This window comes from Peromyscus californicus, unplaced genomic scaffold, assembly GCF_007827085.1.
Source record: "Peromyscus californicus insignis strain IS unplaced genomic scaffold, ASM782708v3 Scaffold_8__1_contigs__length_139910024, whole genome shotgun sequence".
Classification (NCBI taxonomy): Eukaryota; Metazoa; Chordata; class Mammalia; order Rodentia; family Cricetidae; genus Peromyscus; species Peromyscus californicus.
The window spans coordinates 64,083,664-64,107,430 of record NW_026294606.1 but is presented as its reverse complement, the minus strand read 5'-3'; the positions used below and the strand labels follow the sequence as shown (position 1 = coordinate 64,107,430).

The 23,767-nt window shown below is 44.8% G+C and overlaps 2 protein-coding genes across 7 annotated transcripts in view; both read left to right on the top strand.

The window, feature by feature from the left end:
- Bend7 (BEN domain containing 7) overlaps window positions 1-4,505 on the top strand; it is an 87,663-nt gene extending 83,158 nt beyond the window's left edge. For 4 of the 6 annotated variants that reach the window (XM_052728194.1, XM_052728196.1, XM_052728193.1 and 1 more), the window contains one exon: window positions 426-4,505. In XM_052728194.1, the coding sequence (XP_052584154.1) occupies window positions 426-583 (158 nt within the window). In that variant the 3' untranslated portion in view covers window positions 584-4,505. The remainder of the gene's footprint in view (window positions 1-425) is intronic. The other 2 variants (XM_052728198.1, XM_052728195.1) reach the window with 1 other exon arrangement.
- A 4,718-nt stretch (window positions 4,506-9,223) lies between these two features.
- Window positions 9,224-14,909, top strand: LOC128103630 (serine/arginine-rich splicing factor 3-like). The gene has a single exon (XM_052728192.1). It carries the CDS (start codon window positions 12,502-12,504, stop codon window positions 12,967-12,969), a length of 468 nt encoding a protein of 155 aa, XP_052584152.1. The 5' UTR covers window positions 9,224-12,501; the 3' UTR covers window positions 12,970-14,909.
- Window positions 14,910-23,767: the final 8,858 nt, after the last annotated feature.

Genomic DNA, 23,767 nt, shown 5'->3' with positions numbered 1-23,767 from the left:
GCCACGTGGCTTGGTACCTTTTCTCAATATGACATTCTCATCTGGCTTCCACTGCATCTGCCTGGCAACTCCTGACTCCACCCTTCCTCTTCCCAGAATTCTTAGTTTGATTGCCCCACCTATACTTCCTGCCTGGCTACTGGCCAATCAGCATTTTATTAAACCAATTCAAGTGACAAATCTTTAGTGTACAGGAGCATTGTTCCTGTACAGAAGGGGACTTGGGAGTTCATCTGGACCAATCCCTCCTTTTTATCCAGCCCTTTTATTTTCCAGGGAAAAAAGCCCGAGGCCCAGAAACATTAAATGACTTTTCCAAGGTGGTGATAGCATGGCTGGGCCCAGTCCCCTCAACTCCCAGCCATTATAGCATAGGGCTTTCTTATACCTAACCCAAAACCAGCTTTTCTCTGTGTTTCTTCAAGATCCCGGGAGACGATGGGCGTGCAGTCCCATTAGGGTTCCATTTTGCGTGGTTCAGTCTTCACATTACAATGTTTGGCATCAGTCTACCCAAAGTTCATTCCAGTGTAAGCTCATTTCTTCACTTCCTTTCTTAAGTTCTGTTGAGGCTTGGAGGTGATAAAGAAGGAGGTAGACTGTTGGTAGATATTGGTAGACACAGACACAAACTGCTGAGCGGCACGGCGTATGTCTTTAAAGGGTTTATCATTTTCTTAGGTTCTGTTGAGGCTTGGAGGTGATAAAGAAGGAGGTAGACTCTTGGTAGACATTGGTAGACACAGACACAAACTGCTGAGCGGCACGGCGTATGTCTTTAAAGGGTTTATCATTTTCTTAGGTTCTGTTGAGGCTTGGAGGTGATAAAGAAGGAGGTAGACTCTTGGTAGACACAGACACAAACTGCTGAGCGGAGCGGCGCGGCATATGTCTTTAAAGGGTTCATCATTTTCTTAGATTCTGTTGAGGCTTGGAGGTGATAAAGAAGGAGATAGACTCTTGGTAGACATTGGTAGACACAGATACAAACTGCTGAGCGGCACGGCGTGTGTCTTTAAGGGGTTCATCATTCTGGAAGAAGAGGGAAAGAGGTCACAGATTGGCTCTTAGATTCTGAGTATCAAATAATCTTGATAGCACACTTCGTGGTTGCCTTCTAAAGTAAAATCCACAATGTGGCCGGGTTGCCATGGTTACAGTGTTGCTGCACATCACCCCTCCACATGCCCTGACGGCCATCCAAAGCAGTGGACACCTGTCATATACACATAGTTGCAATGGCTCAGCCTCACCGGCAGAGCTGTGGAAACAACACATTCAAACCACATCCCCAGCTCCTCATTCATCTGAGCTGACCAAAGTTGATCCTTTGTGAAGATCCAGTGGTGCTTTTTTACTTTAAATGTCTTTTTGTTCCTTTAAATTTTGTATCAAGGAGAGATGAGGGAAGATGTTGCTGTGAGCCTCTAATGATCAGGGCAGAATTACATTCAGTCAGTCAGATGGCCTTTGTTTCCAGCTACAGTTAAGCCTCAAAAGGGGCCTCATGTAGCCCAGGCTAGCCTCTGGCTTTGCGTTCCTGATCCTCTCACCCCGCCTCCTGAGTGCTGGGACATAGGCATGGACATCACACCCTGCTGAAATGTGTTACCCTGTTCAGTGAGCCTTGTGAGCAGCAGTCAGCACCGTTCTTGGGTCTGATGCCGCCCTCAGACAGGGGCGAGACAGATGTGGAGGAGCAGTCGATCAGGAACTGCTCCCAGAATCTGGGAACAGTTGACATTTAAAGAAAAAGTGTGTAAAGTCGAATCAAAGTAGTTCCTTTTCAGTTTGAAGATTGGGCCTCTGGACTTGACAGGGTAATGTGTGTCTGGACTTAGCAATTTACATTATCAATCAGCGTTCTTTTGTGGGTTTTGTGTTTTAGAAAGCCCGAGTAAGAAAATGTACTTAATATTACTACTCAGAGACACTGTTGGTGCTGTTTCCCCTACATTCAACTTTTCTCTCTTTGGTTTATTTATCTAATGAAGATCAAATATACGGAGTTTGTCTCCTGAGTTCTTTGACTTTCACCTAAGAAGCATTTTTCCCACTCTATCCAAGTCTGCACACGCATTACTAGCTATTTAATAGTGTTTTCAGGTAAGTCATATTTAGCTATTTTCTATTGCTGGACTATACATCACTAATGGTAATATCTAGTCATGGGCTTTCTTGTTTTAAAATCATCAAAAATTCCTAATTCTTGAAATTATTCATCTAGCACAATTAAAGCTGATGCTTTAGTGACTTAACTGGACAGCACAGGCGTGTACCCCACCCCCAATCCCTTCTCCACCCAGCCCTGGCCGTGTGAGAAAATGCACAGCTCTGCCTTGTCGACACAGCTCCCTCACTGTGTTGTCTCTGTCGTAGGTAATGTGTTTGTCATCAGGAGAGACACCGTGGAGGACCCAGAGCCAGGTTCCATCGCCTAGACCTGGATTGTAGCATACTCTTGCATTTCCTCAAAGGTCCACGGAGGAGTTGAGGTTCCTGCAGTGTGGGTGTTCTGTGGTGGCTTGTCCTGTCTGAATAATTTCTTTGTAACATGTGGTATCACAACTCCGATTTGGCATAATCTTTTCTTAAAAGAAATCATGCTTAGAGTTGTTACCTTTTAAAAGTCCAGCGTGTGACCCATCATAAAGAAGCAGTTCTCTTCCCGTTTCTATTCATTCACAGTCTCTGTGTGATACACAGTCTTTTTAAACATATTTATTTGATTGTAATTGCGTAGCTGCATGCAGAGGAAACCTCTTTCTAGGACTGATGGAGGTTACGAAGCAGCCCTAACTAACCCTTCAGCTTAGAGAAGGAAAGGCCGTTCTGGGCGATGGGATAGCTCTGACCTGGTCTGTGAAGTCATGTATGACGTCAGTCATAGTAACCCAAAACAGTCATTCAGAACTGAAGTACCAGTGATGTAGGAGTTTTTAGGAAATAAAGCACTTTCACATAATTTATGATGATGTAGTGGCAAAAGAGTGAAAGTAACCAGCCGTCAAGCATCTGACTACGGTTTAAACGGAGTGGCTTTGACCCTGTGTTCATGTTCGTTCTATAGCCTATTTGGTCCTCATATACTTGCCTTCCACTTTATGTAAAACTAAATATGAGAAAAATCTGGGTTTATTTTAAAGAAATATTTGCTGTGTGGAAATTTGTTTTACCGAAATATTTACCTCCACATTTGTTTTGCTAATGAAATAGTGCATTGAAATACACTCGCATTTACACCATATTTATCATGTAAAGCAATTGCCTTGAATCTTGGGCACTTGACACAGAAAGCCAAAATTGCCATAAAAGTCATATATGTGACTGTCAATCCACCAAACCCCAGGGATAAAAACTACCGTGACAGACGCTTAGCCTTTCCCGAGTGTTCGTTTCAGCCGCAGGTTAGAACCACCAGTTAGTGCTGCTGGGGCTGAGTCCCACCCCCTGCTTTGCCCGACAGAACTGAGAAATAGGGATGCGGTTGCCTGGGGTCAGGTCACCCTTCCTGGCCAGCTGGACATAGAACCTGGACATCCAGTGTACCGTATTACCTCATACTGAACATGTACTAAAGATCGGAGGACTAGGGCAGTACTCCACTGAGACCAGCTAATCAATGAGGATGATATGTGATATCCCCGGAATGTGACGACATGTGCTTTTAGGTGTTGCTTGTAGTCCATTTAGCAACTAGACGGCAGCATCTCATATGTGTTCCTTCTATGTCTCCTCCTTTGGAGCAACAGGGTCGGCTTGGAAATTTCCCATCACATCCTTCAGTTACTGATTTCTGTTTCCAGCCGGCCCTAAACCTTTTGTTTTATTGAGTGGACTGATGAGTGGCAGACATACCAGGACTTTCATTTAATTCTGCAACAGTTCCTGAAAAAAAAAAAGTCATCTGCCTCCTAGAATGAATTACTCCTCAAGGGAATAGAGAAGCTGAACTAGTACCCTTCAGTCTATGAAATGGTGGTGAATTTGTTTTCAGTACAGGGAGAACATATACTCACCACTGTAGGCCTGTTCAGTATGCACTATAAACCTTCAGAACACACTTCCTTCGGAGCCTCGGTGACAGCTTGGAGTTCACAATACTTGAGGAGGGTAGGCATCGTTCAACTCACAGATAAGTGCAATGGATTCACAAATTGGAAAGGCAGATCAAAACTGCAACAGTAAAATCATATTTTGTAAGTTTAAATTGTATTTGTGTTAACCTACTGTGACTACTGTTCAGCTTTGTTCAGAAACCCTTTTTATAGGCTTTCTTAGCAAAAAAAAAAAAGGTCCATATCTATGGATATGTCTCAGTCTTCTGTACATATGTTTTATTAATATGTAAATATTCAGATTTTTTAAAATTACTATGTTCTTTTAAAAAGAATTCAGTGCAAAGCTAGTTGTGAAAATGGTGTGTAACACTGTGTTGTGATATCAACTCCCAAGATGCCCTTTATGTCCATTCTGGAAAAATAAAATAAATTACTTTAATTGAATGCACGCGTGTCTTGCTTGCATCCCAGTCTTCTGTGTTTATGAAGTCTATGCTGTTCATTAATTAAAAGGTATTTATGAATATTCTGATGATTTTTCTTAGGAGTTATGACTCTGTGGAAAATTATGTTTACAAATCATGCAAACAGATTTCTAGCAGAGTGAGAGTCTGGTAGATGTTAGAGTCACAGCTCTGTCTGGTAGTCGGATCAATGGCTACAGCAAGTCCCACTGAAACACTCAGGCAGTAAGTAGTGAGAGGCTCAAAGCCTAATTTTAAATGAATTAGGTAGCCTTATAATCTTCACTTAAAAGGTTAAGCCCTGCTTCTATGGAAACAACACACCAGAAGGCCAGATCAATCTCTGCCAATGTAAAGTGGCAGCTAAAGCGGACTGCGCTGTTCTCTTCTCTCAGCACAGGGGGGCGCTGTGCCTCGCTTGGGACTGCTCCAGTCTTGTTCCCAAGTGCATACTCAATCCCCTGCTCAGAGCATGTGGCACTCCAGGCTAGGATCTGGCTCCACTGGGGATTTACTTCAGGGTCTGTTCCAAAATGAAGGCTTTGAGCTGTTTAGAACTGGAGTGGTGACTTGTGGTGGCAAGGGGTAGCTGTTGCTTAAGAACACAGCTGGACCGGAGGAAAGGAGGCAACAGAGTGAGCTGTTTGCAAAAGAAAATCTGCAGTCCATATAAATCTTCACACCCTTTTTTTGCTATTTGAAGCTGGGAGCCTGCCTCAAGCCATCCCCTCCTGCCATATCCCCTCTCCTTTGTGGGTTCCTTGTATCCATGAAAATACTTGTTGAAGGATCCATGTGATGCTTAAGTGCCCAGAGTCACTGGGATGCACTTGCTCCCTTATGCTGGCAAGGACTGGTCCTAGCAGAGGGCCTCTAATGGGCTTTCTAAGCTGGTGTGAGCAAGGGAGTGTCCACAGTAGGAGGACCCACTAGCAGGGGAAGGCCAACAAATTAGTCAGTGGTCTTCCTCCAGTGCCCCAGCCTTACCAAGTGATTGACTGGTTCCATGGGCTTATTTCCCAACGCCACCCAAGTTCAGCTCCACCATGTACCCATCACAACCAGGTCAGACCTGTGATGGCTTCCGGACAACCAGGTTGAGGTGCAAGGGCCAAACTGGAGAGGCACCTTGCACCAAACTGTACCAGGCTCCTTCCCTCCCAAGACATTAGGACATCAGGTCAGCCACTGGAACAGTTTGAATAAAAGGTCCTGGTTAGTATCTTATGCTGATCCATTTGAATGAAGTAGGGGTCAGTCCACTGTGGGAAGAGCTATGGAGAGAGAAAAGGAACGCAGGGCAAACCCAGCCACATGTGTGCACAAGAGGAGAAAACAAAAAGTAACAAGCTTGGGTTGGAGAATGGAGGGAGGTGCTAGCTGGGGTTGGAGAATGGAGGGAGGTGCTAGCTGGGCCTGGACAATGGAGGGAGGTGCTAGCTGGGCTCTCATTTGTGCCCAGATACAGACCACAAGGTAGTGGTTCAGAGAAGGACAGGTGAGTCTCATCTATATATAAACACAGTGATTGATTCTGTAACTATTGACAACATGCTTAGAACTATATCAAGATCATGAAAATGAGGGATGGGGAAGATGTCCTCATTTCTTGGAAGAGGAGACAAAAAAATAAGAGCCAGAGGTTGAGGAGGGAAGACTGGAGCCAAGCTGTCTTCGGACATGACAGGACCATTGTATCCATGAACTTGCCTGTACAAGACCTGTACAAAATTAAACCAGTCAATATTCTAGCATGGAGGGGGGGGGGGTCACAAGTCCCCACCCCCAACTGAGGAGCTATTGTTTGGCAGTTGATGGCTTCTAGGGAAAGGAGAGTCTGTTTTCTTTAAAGGCGTGGCTCCAGGGAACAGACCTCACACCCATGAGTATCTGGGCAGCACAAATGGACTAAGTGGGTTATTTTTTTAAAAAAGGGGGGGCATGAGGTTGGGAGGGGGTTGGAAGGTAGTGACAAATCTGAGAGGAGGAGGGGGTGAATATAGTCAAACGACACTGTATGAAAGTCTCAGAGAATTAGTTTAAAAAAAATAGTAGTTTTTTTAAGATGCCCTCATTGAGCACTCGCTCAACACCATGTTACCCATTGGGACATCCAGCAGAACCCTGTGGGAAACAGCTACATTTAAGGCTACTTTACCAGAAAGGACGGGCTTTCAACTTGCAAGCTTTGTCCCAAAGTGGGAGCAATTACAATCTGTAGCACCATTCATTTCCCTCAATTCATCTCTTAGCTAATCGTCAAGGACTATCCACTCACAAGTAGCCACCAAGCTCCATCTAATCAGATTTTACCCAGGTTGCTTAATGCTCTCTGGAATCATTTGTGTGTACTTGGTTATTAATGTTCTGCTGGAATCTAGGCCTCATGATGTCAGGGAGCTCATCTAGGAGACCATTAAGATTTTTGGCCCTCTGAAAACATTCGTAGCCAGCTTTCCCAGCAAGAGTGAGTTGGCTAAGAAACTTATATGCAATCTAGTCATCCTGCCCACAGCAAATTGTGGTCTTCTGGTGTATGACTCATCTTTCCCTGGCTTTGACAAGACACTTGGGGTAAACCAACTTAGGGAAGGAAATTTTTATTTTGGCTCACAGTTTCAGACATTTAACAGATTCCACATTGCTGTGGCTTGTGTTGATGCAGAGGATCATGGGCGAGAGTGCTGTGGAATGTCTTTCTGTACTCTGTGAATGTGTGTTGCTCTAATTGGTTGATAAATTAAGCTGTTTGGCCAATGGTGAGGCAGAATAAGGTTAGGCTGTGGTGATATTGTGTTTCCCAAAATATTGTGCACCCTAATAAACTTATCTGGGGTCAGAGAACAGAACAGCCACTAGATATAGAGGCCAGAAAGTTGTGGCACTCACACCTTTAATCCTATCACTTGGGAGGCAGAGATCCATCCTGATCTCTGAGTTCAAAGCCACACTGGAAACAGCCAGGCATGGTAACTCACGCCTTTAATCCCAGGAAGTGATGGCAGAAAGCAGAAAGGTATATAAGGTGTGAAAACCAGGAACTAGGACCTGGTTAAGCTTTTAGGCTTTTGAGCAACAGTTCAGCTGAGATTCATTCTGGATGGGGACTGAGGGGCTTCCAGTCTGAGGAAACAGGATCAGCTGAGGAATTGGCAAGGTGAGGTGGCTGTGGCTTGTTCTGCTTCTCTGATCTTCCAGCATTCACCCCAATAACTGGCACCGGGTTTGATTTTATTACTAAGAACTTCTAACAATTCATGATACATTAGGCGGTAGAGTAAAACTGAAGGTGGAGGCAAAAGGGTGGAGTCAAAGAGATGCCAGCCCGACGCCCAAGGAGCAACAAGGTGCCAGCAGACCGGTAATGCCATGGCCATGTGGCAACATACAGGTTAATAGAAATGGGTTGAATTAAGTTATAAGAGCTAGTTAATAAAGAGCCTGAGCCATAGGCCATACAGTTTGTAATTAATATAAGCCTCTGAGTGATTATTTTATAAGCAGCTTCGAGAGCTCAGGGGAGAGATTCATCCAGACCATAGGGACAAACCTAGGCAGGACCAAGAAACTTCCCTCTAAATGAGAGTGTATAGCAGAGTGTAGCTGCTCACCTCATAGCAGCCAGGAAGCAGGAAAAGGGAGAGATGGGGGGAGGAACCTTTAGAAGGCATGCCCTCAGTGACCTTCTTCTACCTAGGCTCACTCTGACTAGCCCATCCATCTACAAACTCATCAGTGGAGGTCCAGCCACCCCTTAGCGACCTCCACCTCTGAAAACTGCTCTGAGGTCCAAGCCGAGATTCTAGACCCCACCCCCACCTCCAGTACCACCCATTAAAAAAAGCAGCTCACCTCTCACCAACCCAAGTGCTGAGCCTTTTATGAGAGAACCAAGAAAAACCAGACCACTGGCAACATTACGCTATGCTGGTTTCTCTGCAGGAAGGCCAGGAAGGCAGAGACCTAACACAACACTGTCCATCCTTTTTCATCCTATAGTTTAGATCATGTGGGCTACTCTGTCACCCACCTACTGCTTCCATAAACAATGGCAAAATTGTGACAATTGGTGGCCAAAGAGACACTGGCCATGTTTGATGAGGATTTCACAACTCAGACTTTCAACCAGTGCTCTGGTTATACACAGATCAACTCCTATATTTGGTAACTCAAAGTACATGAAATTGGGCATCCCCCAAAAAGCAATATATAGAGAGATATATTACATGCATATGTATATATGTTTAGTGCTTATTTTGTTATTAGTGAAAATGAACATTCAAAGAATGATAGTTAAAAGGCCAAGGAATGCTCTAGAAACAGAATTCAGATGATATAATACCCCAGTACATTTTACATATAACTTATAACCCAAATTAAGTTGATGTTCAAAGGCCTTTTTCATTGTTTTACTTGGTATCGTTTAGATTTGTAGATTGAGAAGTTAGACATTTTAAATACTAAAATTTGGAGCTAGAGAGATGGCTCATGGTTAAGAGCACTGGCTGTTCGTCCAGAGGACCCAGTTCAATTCCTAGCACTCACATGATGGCTCAAACCACCTGGAAATCCAGTTCCAGGGGATCTGATGACTTCTGGCCTCCTCAGGTACCGGGTGTACACAGACATACATGCAGGCAAAACACCCATACAGACAGATAAAATTCTGTTTTAAAGCCTACATTTAATATACTTCCGTTCATTCCTTTTAACTACTCCTCTGGAAGTGCAGCCGATGCAGGTGTGTTGAACGGTTTCTGACCAGCCCTCTTCCTGTTATGTGAGCTCTTCCACTCAAGGCTGAGACAATTTCGAAAAGGTGGAGGGCCCTGGTGAATATGAAGTGAAAATCAATTTTACAGGGGAAATGGAGCATCCTAAATTGTTACAACTAAGTGACTGATGCCAACTGCATATTTTGTTAGAAAAACCGCTTTCTGCTCTATTCTAGCAGGAGTGGGAAAGAGGCTGTTATAATAGAGGGCACTCACCCGGTGTCATACCAAATTAAATAGCATCCCACGGCGATGTATTTCTAACCACCTCATAAGGAAAGTCAGAAGTAAGGCAATTAACAAGCGCTGGACTGGCCCCACCCCACTCTGGTTATGAACATCATCATGCTGCCCCATCCTGAAGGGGAAGCTCCTCACCTCATATAACCACACCCACTCCTTCCTCTCCTGCCCTTCACCGATGCCCCTCATAAAATGAACCAGTAATTTTGAAAGCTTTGGCTCTCCTGAGTAGAGAGGTACAGCAGTAGTCAAGAGGTATGGGTGTACACTCCAGGTTTGTTCCCCCTTCCCATTAATGTCAGGGTGTCTGAGGCAGGTTCTGTGCCTTCCTCCAGTGGGACAGGCCAGCCAGTCTTGAGTGTGACCATACTATAAATGTTGGACTGACTCCTGTACATGGGCCACAGACTGTGATACACACCATGATTGTGCCATTTTAGCTATTTCTTGTGATAATACAGAGTTTTAGAAAATGAAAATCCAAAAACTTTGGGAGCAGAAAGCAGAGGATGATAGAGTAAACAAAATTAGTCTGAAAGTCTATTGGCCTATGCAGGTGAAGAGCCAAATGAATTTTAAGACTGTGAAAGACTTCCACTACCTTCAGTCAAGTGGTTTGTGGAACTGCAGAAATGGAAACTTCGATCGCCGTATGAAAGACAGACAGACATTGGCTGGGAAGACGGCTCGGTCATTCCAGTGTTTCAGAAATAAGCAGGAAGGCCTGGGTTTTACCTCCAGTACCCATGTTTATCAAAAAAAACCCAATAATTTAACAAACTGAGCATGGTGATGTGTGCCTGTAATCCTAGCACTGGGAGACAGAGACAGGATGAGGATGATCCCTAGGCATCACTAACCAGCCAGTCTCACCTATGTGACAAGCCCCAGGCCAATGAAAAACCTTGTCTCAAACAAGGTAGACAGCCTCTGAGGAAAACATCTGTCCTCATGCTTCAATGTGCGTGCGCACACATGCTTCAATGTGTGTGCGCGCATGTGCACACACACACACACACACACACAGGGGTGAAGTGAGGGAGACAGACAGAAGACAAAACCTATTCTATATAAATATACACTAAAGGTGGCATAACCATCAGCATCATGTGTAAGCTGCTAGGACAAAGCCCGACCCCAGAAAGAGGTAGCATTACTGCAAGCTTTTCCTCTCTAGCTTGTAACAGGCCAAAGCTGAGTGGATGAGTAGTAGTCAGCACTTCGCTGACCCCTGGGGGTCATCTAGAAACATGGTTTGGTCCATTTTGTTTCTCTGTCAACCTTTTAGAGATACCCATGTGTGCATCCTCAAAACTGGCTCCCGTGCGTGTATACCAAAGCCTTTGAAAAGAAAGCTTAGCAAAGAGGAAGCGATTTCTTTGTGAAAATTTCCCTCCGGGGCTTGTATGTCTCACTTGCGCTCACAATTCCTGGGCTGGAACTTGATCAGATGGCTACACTGAGCAGCAAAGGCACAGAGCCTTGAACTGGATGGCTCCATACTTAGAAAAAAATGGTTCTAGTAATACAAGAAGGAGAAGAGTTAATGCCTGGCACGATATTAATCATGTCACCGATGCCATTTTAATTGCTGGTAAGAGGATAGTGTTGAGGGCAACTGACAAAGTCATTTGTAAAAAAAAATAAAGTTAAACATATACAAAGATCAACTCAAAATAAGAGTTAAAACTATAAAGCTCTTAGAAGAAAATACAGACACATATCTTCATGCTTTGGGGGTCAAGTAACAGTTGCTTATATGATGATGCCAAAATCACAAATGGCAAAAGAAAAAATAAGTAAGTTGGACATGATAGGAACAAACAGGTTTTATGCTGTGGAGAATTTCAAGAACCTGAAAGAGAACTCACAGCATGGGGTGGGGAGACGGCTCAGTGGATAAAAGCACTTGTACAGGTGTGAAGGTTGAAGTTCCTCAGAAGCCACAGGAAAGCCAGGCATGTGTAGTGGCCCACCAATAACCGTAGCCACTGGGAGGCTGCCATTGTGGAGTTCTGGGGCCAGCTGGCTGGGGAAAGTAACCAAATTGTCAATCTTCAGGTTCTGCAGGCATCCTGCCTTGATAAATAACATGGAGCACAACTGAAGCAGATACTTGATATCAGCTTATCACCTCCATGAGTACACACACAACACATACATGTGAACACACATAAACATACACATTTATATCACACAGGTGCAGACATGCAAAAAAAAAAAAAAAAGGAAAAGGAAAAATGTAGCAAACTTTCCTGTTGGACTATCTTTGGACTGCCAATCCGCAAATAATGACCTGGAGACTTGTTATTAATTATGAAAGCTTGGCTTTTAGCTTAGGCTTGTCTCAACTATCTCTTATATGTGGTGTTAACTCTCTTCCATCTTGTACCTTCTGTCTCCTCTCCATGTTTGGCTGGCCACTCTGCCTTTCTTCTTCCTGGACTCTTCTCTGTCTCTGGAAGTCCCACCTACCCTCTTCCTGACTAGCTATTGGCCATTCAGCTCTTTATTAAACCAATCAGAGGGCGCCTTGGCAAAACCACATCTTCACAGTGTAAACAAATAATCTGGGACAGAAAAAAACTCACAGAATGGGTGAATATATTTGCAAATCATTTCATAGAAAAGCCTTGTATTCAGACTATGTAAAGCACTTTTACAACTCAGAAGTAAAAAGACAAATACCTAATTTTAAAAGGGCAAGATTTTTTGAACAGTCTTCTCCAGAAAAGATGCACAGTGGGCAAGATGGCCAATAAATATGTGAAAAGATGCTTACCATCATTGGCCATCAGAGAAATGGAAGACAAAGTCACAATGAAATCTCTCTTCACCCACCATTTGGTGGATGACAGGGAACGAAGAGCATCTGCAACAGCAGATTCCCAAGGGCGCAGGTGGGCCTGTTGGAGTGTTGGGATTTGAGCTTCTGCTCTTTGAACCCAGGATCTCGAAATGCATCGTGATTCCTGCCCGTTAGATTGCAAGGTGTATGTAGGTAATCTTGGAAACAATAGGAACAAGACTGAATTAGAATGGGCTTTTGGCTATTGTGGACCACTCCGAAATGTGTGGGTTGCTCGATACCCTCCTGTCTTTGTGTTCGTTGAATTTGAGGATCCCCGAGATGCCGCTGATGCTGTCCCAGCATTAGATGGAAGAACACTATGCGGCTGCCGCATAAGAGTGGAACTTTCGAATGGTGAAGAAAGAAGTTGGAATCGTGGCCCACCTCCCTCCTGGGGTCGTCGTCCTCCACCTCGGCAAAGATCTCCAAGAAGGAGAAACTTCTCTCGAAGCCAGAGCAGGTCACTTTCTAGAGAGAGGAGAAGAGAAAGGTCTCTGTCTCGTGACAGAAATCACAAGCCATCTCAATCCTTCTCTCAGTCTCATAGCCGATCTAGGTCACATGAAAGGAAGTAGACCAGTTTGCAAAAGAAGTGGTGTACAGGAAATAGCTTCATTTGACAGGAGTATGTACAGGAAATTCAAGTTTTGTTTGAGACTTCATAAGCTTGGTGCATTTTTAATATGTTTTAGCTGTCCAGATTTCTTTTGTCTCCTGGAACAGTGGCACGCACACAACGATATAATTCTCTGTGGTTCCAAATGGATCCTATGAGGCATGTAACATCAAGAATTGTTATTTTACAATGTCCCCTTAAGCAAGATTGAATTTGTTTTGAACTTTAGTTTAGACTGAAATAAACCTAGATCCTGCCCAGTTAAAGTGTGATGCGCTAATGATATGGAAAGAGCTGGCAGAAATGGAAAAGGCTGTGGTCTCTCTAATAGCTGGGCTAGAGTGTGGAGCTGTGGGGAAATGATAAGCAGTCTTTAAATGCTGCTGTGAACACAAACCGACAGGTAAAGGATGAGAACTGCACTCCAAAGGCTTGCAGAGAGGTTCCTCACTGATCGCTATAGATGGATGAATAGCTGTTTGTAACATTCTTTGTTTGGAAATGGAAGGCTTTAAGTTAGCAGTGTCCTATCAGTTTAAGGGTACATTGTAGAACTGAACCTTTGAGTTACTGTGCAAGATTTCTTTTTCATGCTGTCATTTGTAATATGTTTTTGAGAATTCTTGGGATTAAAGTTTTGGTTACAAAAAAAAAAGAAGAAAAGAAAAGAAATCCCTCTTCACAATGATTGGGTTGTTTATAATCAACAAAATGAAATTAACAAGCGTTAGCAAGACTGGAGAAACTGGAGCCCTCCTCAGAAACCGCTGTTGAATATGTGAAGAGTGCAGGCTTTGGGGAGCCGTTTCAAAGTGTCTCAAAAACGTAGACAGTAACCATATAATCTAACAACATTAGTCATCTATGCAAGAGAATGTAAACATATGGCCACACAAAGACCTGTACCCAGATGTGTTTGGCAACATTATTCACTGTACTGGCTAGTTTTATGTCAACTTGATACAAGCTAGAGTCATCTGAGAGAAGGGAGCCTCAACAGAGAAAATGCCTCCATAAGATCCAGCTGTCGGCAAGCCCATAGGGCATTTTTCTTAATTAGTGATTAATGGAGGAGAATCCAGCCCATTGTGGGTGATGCTACCCCTAGTCAGGTAGTCCTGAGTTCTATAAGAAAGAAGGTTGAGCCAACCATGAGGAGCAAGCCAGTAAGCAGTATTCCTCCATGGCCTCTGCATCAGCTCCTGCCTCCAGGTTCCTGCCCTGCTTGAGTTCCTGTCCTGACTTCCTTTGATGATGAACAGTCATGGTGAAGCATAAGCTGAATAAACCATTCACCCCCCAGGTTGCTTTGGTCATGGTGTTTCATCACAACAACAGAAACCCTGACTAAGATATTCACCAAAGCTGAAAACTGGAAACAATTCAAATGCCTGTCCATTGATGAATATGACACCAATTGCATGTCCCTGCCTTTGAATATTAATTTGATGATGAAAAGCAAGGAAGTGATGACACATGCTAACACAGATGAACCTTGAAAACACGGTGTTAAGTTTAAACGACCAGACACATAAAACAACACACTGTATAAGTGCATTTCTCGAAAGTCACCAGGACAGACAAGTCCAGAGAGGCACAGAGCATCTGTGGTGCTAATAGTTGAAAGGAGAAGCAAGGCTGGAGGTGATCGCTGCTGATGGGCACAGGATTTCCTTTTGGAATGATGAAGATGTCTGAAATAAAGTAACAGTGACCATTGCACTGTCGATATCTTCTAGAACACTAGATGGAAACTGTAAGAGCGAAAGTCTCATGATGTCTTCATTCTCTCTCGACGAGGCTGTTGGAAATATAATAACGTTAAGTTCTTCTTCCATCTGACAGTTTATTCCAAGTGTTCCAAGCATTTAAGTAAAATAAAGCCATAAAAATATGTTTAAAATGTTATAATTAATATTTCCATAAGCTATGGGGGAAAGGGAATTGAAAACATGACATAATAGAAATTACCAAGTAAAAGTTAATTCATTTAATTCAGTACCAGTTTTAAGTCATATATCAAAAAGTTTGCCAAATTAAATAGTAAATTATAAAATGAGAAACATATTTGCAAGATAAAATTTGTACTGAAAACTTATATTATATATTATTCAAATCATAAATCAAATGGTTAATAAACAAAAAATGCTACAATTAGCTGTACAGACCGGCACACACCTGTAATCCCAGTACATGGGAAGTTGAGGCAGGAGGGTCACTTTCAATACCAACCTGAGCAACAGAATAAAACCACATCTCAAAAATAAAGTAAGTAAATGGTAAAATCAAGGATGGAGACCGGCTCAGTGGCTAATGGCACCTGCTGCTCTTGCAGAAGACGCAAGTTCAGTTCCAGGTACCCACATGACAGCTCATAACTGTCTGTAACTATAATTCCAAGAGGTCTGATGCCCTCCTCTGTCTTCCATGGGCACCAGACATACACATGGTACACATGGATACATACGAGCAAACATAAAAATTGTAATGATAAAATTAACTCAAATTTTAAAGATTTACTTTTATTTTTAATTGCGTGCATATGTGTGTCTCTGTATAGGGAGATGCACATGTGAACGTGGATACTTGTAGATGTGCGCGTGTGTGCAGGTTTGGCCACTGGACGAGGGCTGTGGGTGTCTTCCTCTAATGCTCTCCACCTTATTTTTTGAGACAGGGTTCCCTACTCAACTCAAAACTTGCAGTTTCCAGTAGTCTGGCTCTCCAGTGAGCCCCCAGCATCCACCTGTCTCCACACCTCAATTGGGGTACAGGCATGCTTAGACATCCCAACTTCTACATGTGTCCTAGGGATTTGAACTTGAGTCCCCCCCAAGCAAGCATCTGACCATTGAATCATTTTTCCAACCCCATATGTTTTCTATTTTTAAAGGGATGCATGTATGCTTTTCTAAAATGAAAAATAGAATAATAGAATGTTGAGTGGTGCACAGATCTGGGAAAAGAAATTCTTGGTGTTTGGATACTGTGACGAAGCCCCCCAAATACCTTGAAACTCTTGCGGTCCAGGCTTCTCAGGTATCAGACAAGCTCCAGGTCCTTGTTTCTCCAACGACGTGTACATTAAAGCTGTTCTCAGGGAACTGGGAGTTAATGTTTTACCTTGAAGGAAGAGCAGGCAGCTTGCAGCATGGCAGGAAGAGGAGATCCTCTGCAGCTTGAGAGGGAACTGGAGACTAGGCCTTATAAAAAATGTACTAGGTGCAAAGTGAGAAGAAAGCCCTAGGAACCGTGAAGGCATCTGACACATCAGTCAAAAGCCAATGGCACAAGGGCCTTTGGGGTCTGGAAAGCAATGCAAGAAAAACAAAACACGAGCTGGGTGGTTGTAACCCATGAGACCAGGGACCTGATCTGTTCTCACCCCGGGGTAGCTCTTTTCCGGCTGCTTATCTATGCAATTCTGGGCTGGCCTCACAAGTGTCAAGATTTGGAAAAACATATTTGTGAATGTCTTATTTAACCTACTTGTCAACTTGACGCAGTCTACCCATCGAGGAATTGCCTAGATCAGATTGGCCTTTGAGCAAGTCTGCCGGGGGTCTTGTCTTGGTTATTAATTAATGAAGGGGGTGCAGCCCACCGTGGATAACATCATGCCTAGCAGGTGGAACTGGACTGTATAAAAAAAGCTACCTAAGTCTAAGCCAGTGAGCAAGACACTAGCAATAAGCATCTTCCATGGCTCCTGCTATATACTCCTGTGGCTGGGAGTTCCTGGCCAGAGATAGTTCCAGGAAATAGCAAACTGTCCTGCCTTCACGTTCCTGCCTTGAGTTCCTGCCCTAACTTCCCTAAATGGTGGACGGTGGCCTGGAAGTACAAGATGAAATAAAATTTTTCCAGCCCACACTACTTTTGATCAGAGTGTTTTTTCGAGGCTTCCCAGGAAGGAAACCACAATAGTGCCTCTCATGCCCAGCATGTGGTACCAACTCTGTATGTCCCAGCTGATGTGGTACGGCACACATAGCCCACCCAGAACTCCTGTCATGCTTTACTCCTCAAAACCACCTGGGGGAATAGATAACTGGTACTAGCCCCATTTCACAGATGAGAGGGTGTGTCAGCTCACGTGACTGGAGTCATTTGGACACAATGCTTGTGATGCCAGTTTCCACTTTTACCACCTGTTTTTGCTCTTTAGTGGAGCCTAACTGGTTAAAAAAAAAAGAAAGAAAGAAGAAGAAGGAGAAGGAGGAGAAGAAGGAGAAGGAGAAGGAGAAGGAGAAGGAGAAGGAGAAGGAGAAGGAGAAGGAGAAGGAGAAGAAGAAGAAGAAGAAGAAGAAGAAGAAGAAGAAGAAGAAGAAGAAGAAGAAGAAGAAGAGGAGGAGGAGGAATCTAGAATAACCTCAATAAGGGTCTTCTTGTATGAGTCTCCTTCATGATGCTTAATCTCATTGAGTTGAGCCAGGCACAGATACAAGCATTTATTGAGTGCTTCCTATGAACCAGGCATTGTCCTAAGTATGTTACAGACAGCAACTTCATCTCTACTATAAGCCTAGCAGGACTATTCCTGCCATCTTCATCTTACAGGTACGGAGACTACCAAATAAATGCTGGAGTAATTTTCTCAAAGCCATGGAGCTAATGATGAGCTGAACCAGAACCCAGACCTCAGTATTGTGATCTATGCCTCGGGGTGTGCTTTCTAAGTAAAGCTTTGGGTAGTTGTTGCATGTCTGGTTTTGCCTTATGTGTTAATTCAATCATTTCATTTAAAATATCCCCAGTATGCTGCCATAAAGAGGCTGGAAAGTAACTTCTGGTGTTTTTGTTGTGTGTCCTTTACCAATATGTGTCCAAGGGAACACAGCAGAGTTGCTGAAAGGGAGAGCTGGGTGGTCAGAATGACTGAAGTTTATTTAACCCCTGGCCCTGACATTGGTCCTTTTCCTTGTCCGTCTATCCATCCAAAGAACCAGGGGGGAATTCGGTGGAAGTCAATCCCCAACTGCTGAAAGCCACCAAAATCACTGGGAGAGCCCTCCTTAGTGGGGAGACATTTACTGAGGTGGCAAGACTGGACGAGCCAGAAGGAAATGAAGGCATTTGACCGAGCCTCCAGGTGTGACTCCAAGATCTGTCCCATCAGCATAGCCTGGAAAATTGTTAGAAATGCAAGCCCTCCATGACAGACCCACTGTCTCAGATGCTATGTTGATGGAGTCGTGTGTGCAAGCCCTCCAGTGATCCCAATACATTTTAAAGGTAGGAAAAACAGTCCTCGGCACAGCCATGAGCAGATCGTGACCTGCTAAGACTTACCGTAGCAACGTGGGGATTCTCTCCTCCAGTGAAATGGAGGAGATCGAACGTTGTTCTCTTCATTCTGGATGGAGAAACCTGGGTGGATTACATAAGCATGTAAAAGTATCAGTATCTCAGGGACGCCCCTGAATATGAGGTAGACACTGAGAACGTAGAGGATATTCAACTCTCAGCCCCCATATGATGGCTAGAATCAAGGCCAGCAGAGACAAGAAGGAGCTAGAGAAACAGCCAGAACCTGAACCAGAAACCTCTCAGTCATTCAGTCTATGTGACCAGCTTGTCAGCTTCCTTCCCAAGTTAGCCTGACATGCAGCTACATCTCCCTCCCCTTCTTTCTCCCTCCATCTCTCTCTCTCCCCCTCCCTCCCTCCCTCTTTCTTTCTCTCTCTTCTCCTTGCATGTTTGTTCTAGGTAATCACAGAACCAACTCACCTTGTCTTGACTGTCTCTTTGCCTTGCAGAATGATCCTGCAGCATTATACCCAGGCAGTCAGGCAGCAGCAGCTGGAGAGAGAATCAGAAACCCCATTCCGAGAAGACATTACTCAAACTGACTGTTATCTATTGTGTTGCTACAGTGCTTGGGACCTTCCATTTGGAAAGATCACAGTGCCCACTGCATTTCAGTGGCTAAGTGAGGAGACAAGGAATAAACCTGCAAGCTTTAGAGGGATGGGGGAGCTCCAGGAACTCTTGGAAGGAGACACTGCAAAGGACTGAGTGATCATCTCCAAGGTCTATGGAAAACATCATTTTCCAAACTTGTTTTACTACCAAATGCTTTTTCTAGGACTCACATTGCAGATTGTCAGAGACCTCCAGTGGACTTGTTCCTGCTGTGAGCATCGCCATAGCCTGCCATTCCGTGTGAAGTCCTACCTCAGGAATTCTGAAGCTGAGTCCAGAATCATCCAAAAGAAGGGGAGTGCCAGCAATCAAGATGCTATTGGAAGGTTCTGTAAAAGAAGACCCAAGCTGGGTCTTGAAGAATGGGAAGAATGTTCATGGAAGGAAAGAAAAGGGGGCTGCCACCCCATGTAATAGCTGGTGAGAGAGGGCAGGTGTACATGGATCTTAGAAGCTTGTCATTGTGAACAGTGTTCATTTGGTAGAAGTCAGAAGTACTCTATGTTACAGTAGGAGATGAAGCGTCAATCCATGTAGTAGAAGACCATGGGGAATGGCATAAAGAATTATGAAATCCAGCCAGCAGGGAAGAACACACCTGTAATGCCAGCATATGGTCAAGTGCTCTACCACTGAGCTACGTCCCATAGGAGTTGTAATCCCAGTGCATGGGAAGCTGAAACAGAAAGATCACAAACTGGATACTAGCCTAGACTGCACAGTAGGAAATCTCGAAGCCATCTTACAGGATTTGAGTAGATATTATGGCACAGACATCATCTTGTAGGGTTGTAATAGATGTTATGGGACAAAAGACTTCTGTGATCTCCTAAGACTTAGAAAGCTGGGGTGAAGCATTTCACAGGTTATCTGACCAGCAGAGTCTCCTGAACTGTGAATCGTCAAGAAGGAGAGGTTGGATGCAGTATTTTATAAACTCATTTCACTACAGAATTCTGTTTTCCAGAACTAGTGTTCCAGGAAATTTTCCTGTTACAAAATTCCCATCAATGGTCTTGTTCCTGTTGTGAGCCACTGTAGCCTGCAGAGAATAGCATGTGGGGTCTCAGCACAGAAACTCTAAGGCTGAATTACTATGTCTGGGGAGCCCAGGAGGTAATCGGTACGGGAATTACTGGTTCCCCTTCATTAGATTAGCATCCACGAGGCCAATGCAATGGAAGGAAAATGGGGACAGTAAGTCACTGGTAGGGATCCTGAAGGGAAAGGGAGGCATGAGGGGGATACGGATGTACCACAGAGGACACAGGGGCTTGAGGGGAGCGTGGAGGCATGATGAGATTAGGGAATGAAACTCAAAGTCTATGAAAATCTTTGGAAAGTCTTAGTAGAACCTAAGTAGATATGGCATCACTTTGAAGGATGCAGAGAAATGAGAGAGACACAGGTGAGAACTAAGGAACAGAGTAGAGACCGGAAGGGACCTCTCACTTTTATGGTCAGTAGAATGCACACTTAGAGTGGTCCATGCCTTACAATTAGCTCTAAAATGCTCTCATCTTCTTCACCATTTGATGAGGTTCATGGGAAATAAAAAGGATTTGAGTTGTGGTGCTGGGGATGGAACCCAGGGCCTCCGGCATGCTAGACAAGTGCTCTACCATGGAGCTGTGACGTAGCCCAAGAAAACTGGTATTTCCACTTTTGATAGCTAAGAACACTAAGGAGATAAAGCAAAGGAGATGTGTGCCGGGTTTGGTTTTGTTGTTGTTGTTGTTTTAAGTGCCCAATAGTTGACCTCTAGTTTTACTCTTAGGGCTTACTCAAGGGGTACAGCATTCCACCTCCCACCGGAAGTGTGGAGCCCCCCCACCCCCCACCCCCCCCACCCCCCACACTCACCCCCCCTACCCCCCACCCTGGTATCTAAAGGTAGCCAGGGCCAGCAGAGATTCTGGTTAGCCTTGACTCAGGGCCTGGGTTTCCTCTGGTTCTCTCTGAGTGGCCCCTTTTCCAACTGATTCTCTTGCTGTGAGCTATATTCCCTCTTCCTCACTACCGTCCCTTTGTATCTAAGGAATCTCTGACTCCAAAGAACCTCCGCCTATCTGACCTCTGTTCTGCTCTCCAGTATCGGGAGGGCCTCTCCCGCCCAACTCTGGCTGCCACCTCCACTCTTACTATCATCCATTCTCGAGCTGCCCTGAGTAGCACAGACAGATCTGGAAGCAGGCTAGGATGCATACAAATGAGTTTACGATCAGGACCCACATTGGGATTATAATAATCCAGATGGCTCTCTAGCCAGAGATCAGTTTACAACCTGCCTCCTGGCAGGTCCTCCTAAATCTGTCCTCAAACCAGCAAACTATCAAAAGCTTAAAAAAAAAAGTCCGTCTCATGTCTCCCAGAGCTTACCAACATCAGGGCTAACTTAAGTGTCTGGAGAGAGGGCCCCTGACCCCACAGGCAGAAGTCTCAGCTGTGGAATTTAAGGTACCATGGGAGAGATGAGAAAAGCTCGTGAATTGCCAAATGCTGGCACACACTATCCGAGCGAGCAGCTGCATAGAGGCTTCCAGGTCCCTGTTTTAAATGTGTGCTAGAGAAGGCCACGCAGGCTAGTGCATGCCCTGTCCCACTTGGGCCATCAATTGAGCCTTGTTCGAAGTGCCACCGAGAGGGATACTGGTCAGCTGACTGCCCTCGTGCACCCGTGGCTTGGGGACAGCAAAGACCTCCAGCAGACCTCCTAGGCCTGGCCATGGGCTCACAGGGAACCCAGGATGCAGCATGGGGCGATCTGTTTCCTTCCTGATGGACACCGAGCAACTTACTCAATCCTGAGGGAGTTTTGGGGTCCCACCTCTCCTTCTTGTTTCCCTGTTGTCAGGGTAGGGGGACAGCCTTACCCACCTCACCAGACCCCACCAGTTAATTGTACTTTCAGGGGTACCTAATGGGAAGAGATTTTCCAGCTAAGGTAGGAGCTTTTGTTTCATTTGCTCCCTCCATGTGCCTCACTCCAGACTGGTCAGCAGTGCTTCTTCTCCTCATGCACAGGGACACAGACAGGGCCCTGCTCTCTCTCAAGTCCCAGACGATACCGGGATCCACTGCCTTGTCACCAATTCCAGAAGAATGAGGTCTCACCCCACAAGCTCTTCCTTCCTGGTTCCCTCTCAATTAACTACTCAGCTAATTGTTACAGGACTACCATCGAGCTGGAGTCCAAGAACCATCAAGTATATCCAGGCGAATCCACCTGGACAGCTCTTTGTCAGATGGCTCCAGAGCAGCAGATGATCCAAGGATCGTCTGGCTACCTCAGAAGCCCCCTTCCCTACCCCCCAAGAGTCAACCGATGCCCACCAAGTCAGCTGGCAGCAGTTCTTGGGAGACACAGTGCCCCTATTCCTGTTCACCAGCCTTTTTTTTTTTATAATAACTAGAGTCTGGAATGTTGGAATTCCTGGCCACTCCCCCAGCTATAAGACCTTACATGCGCAGCTCAGTAGCCAAGTTAGGGGCCTTACATCCTATGTAATCCATGAGCTGTGTGATCGCGTAATTTGCACTCAGTGTGATCACGCAATCTATGCACATGTGTGGCATAGCTCCGAAAGACCATATGCGCATATGCAGGGGAATCCATAAGAATCGGGTCATAGACTCCTCCCCTCTCTCTCTTCTCCCCCCTCTCGCTGCACATGTCTTCCACAAGCCTGGTCATGCTCTTTTCTGTCCCTCCCTTCTCCTAATAAAGCTCTGATACTGGGTTTTGTCGTGCCTCATGGCCTTTCTCGTATGGTAACAGTGCCGCTTAATGAATAACACAGCATTGCTGCATTAAAACCAACAGGAACCGGGCAGCAGTAGTGCACACCTTTAATCCCAGCACTCGCACTCGGGAGGCAGAGCCAGGTGAATCTCTGTGAGTCTGAGGCCAGCCTGGTCTATAGAGTGAGATCCAGGACAGGCTCCAAAACTACACAGAGAAACCCTGTCTCAGAAAACCAAAACCAAAACAAAACAAAAGAAAAAAACCAACAGGAACCCGCCCCCCCACACACACTTCTCTTCATTCAAGATCACTTATGCATAAATATCACAGCGCTTAAGAACCTGGGTCATAAAGGCTCAGAAGTCCTCATTAAACAACCACGGTCTTGATCTTTTCACCATAGACTGGGTGGCTTAAACAACATTTATTTCTCATAGTCCTAGAGTGGAACTCCAGGATCAGGGTACCAACCATGTTGAGTGCTGGAGGGAGCCTCTTCCTGCTTTTCCAGATGGCCATTTCCTAGTCTGTCCTCACACAGTGATTAGAGAAAGACAGGCAGCCTCTGCCTGTCTCTTGAGAAGGGCACTAACCCCACTCCGAACCCCTCCTAGGAGCCTCGTCTACTATTCTCAGCTGCTGTCAATGTTCAACATAGGAACTGAGGGAAGGGAATATACACAAGGATACAGTCCACAGCAATCGCCATCCTCAGAAGTTCCTTCCTCTTGAGAATGGTCAATGGCACAACCTCCATTTCTCTGCTCTACTGTGTCAGCGATGTAGATAAAATGGTAATTGTGATGCTGACAATTATCATCGTTGAATTTGGAAAGAATTGGGCACTGGTAACTTGTTTCAGGTGGGTCGGTCTGCTGATCTTGAAATTCGTACATCAAGCCAAATACTCGAGTCTTACAGGGAAGGCAGAAAAAGCTAAAACCTCTCCGAGTTTTCCCATCCATCCCTACCCTGCCCTCTGGTCAACCCTGCTTAGAACTGGTAGAAAGCACATGCTTAAGAGGTCTGACCTTTTTGTTTTCTGTAAAATGAATTTACAGATAAAATATAAATAGGCAAAGATCCT

Coding starts and splice junctions, on each gene's coding strand:
- LOC128103630 (XM_052728192.1), top strand. CDS start 12,502: ATGCATCGTGATTCCTGCCCGTTAGATTGCAAGGTGTATGTAGGTAAT.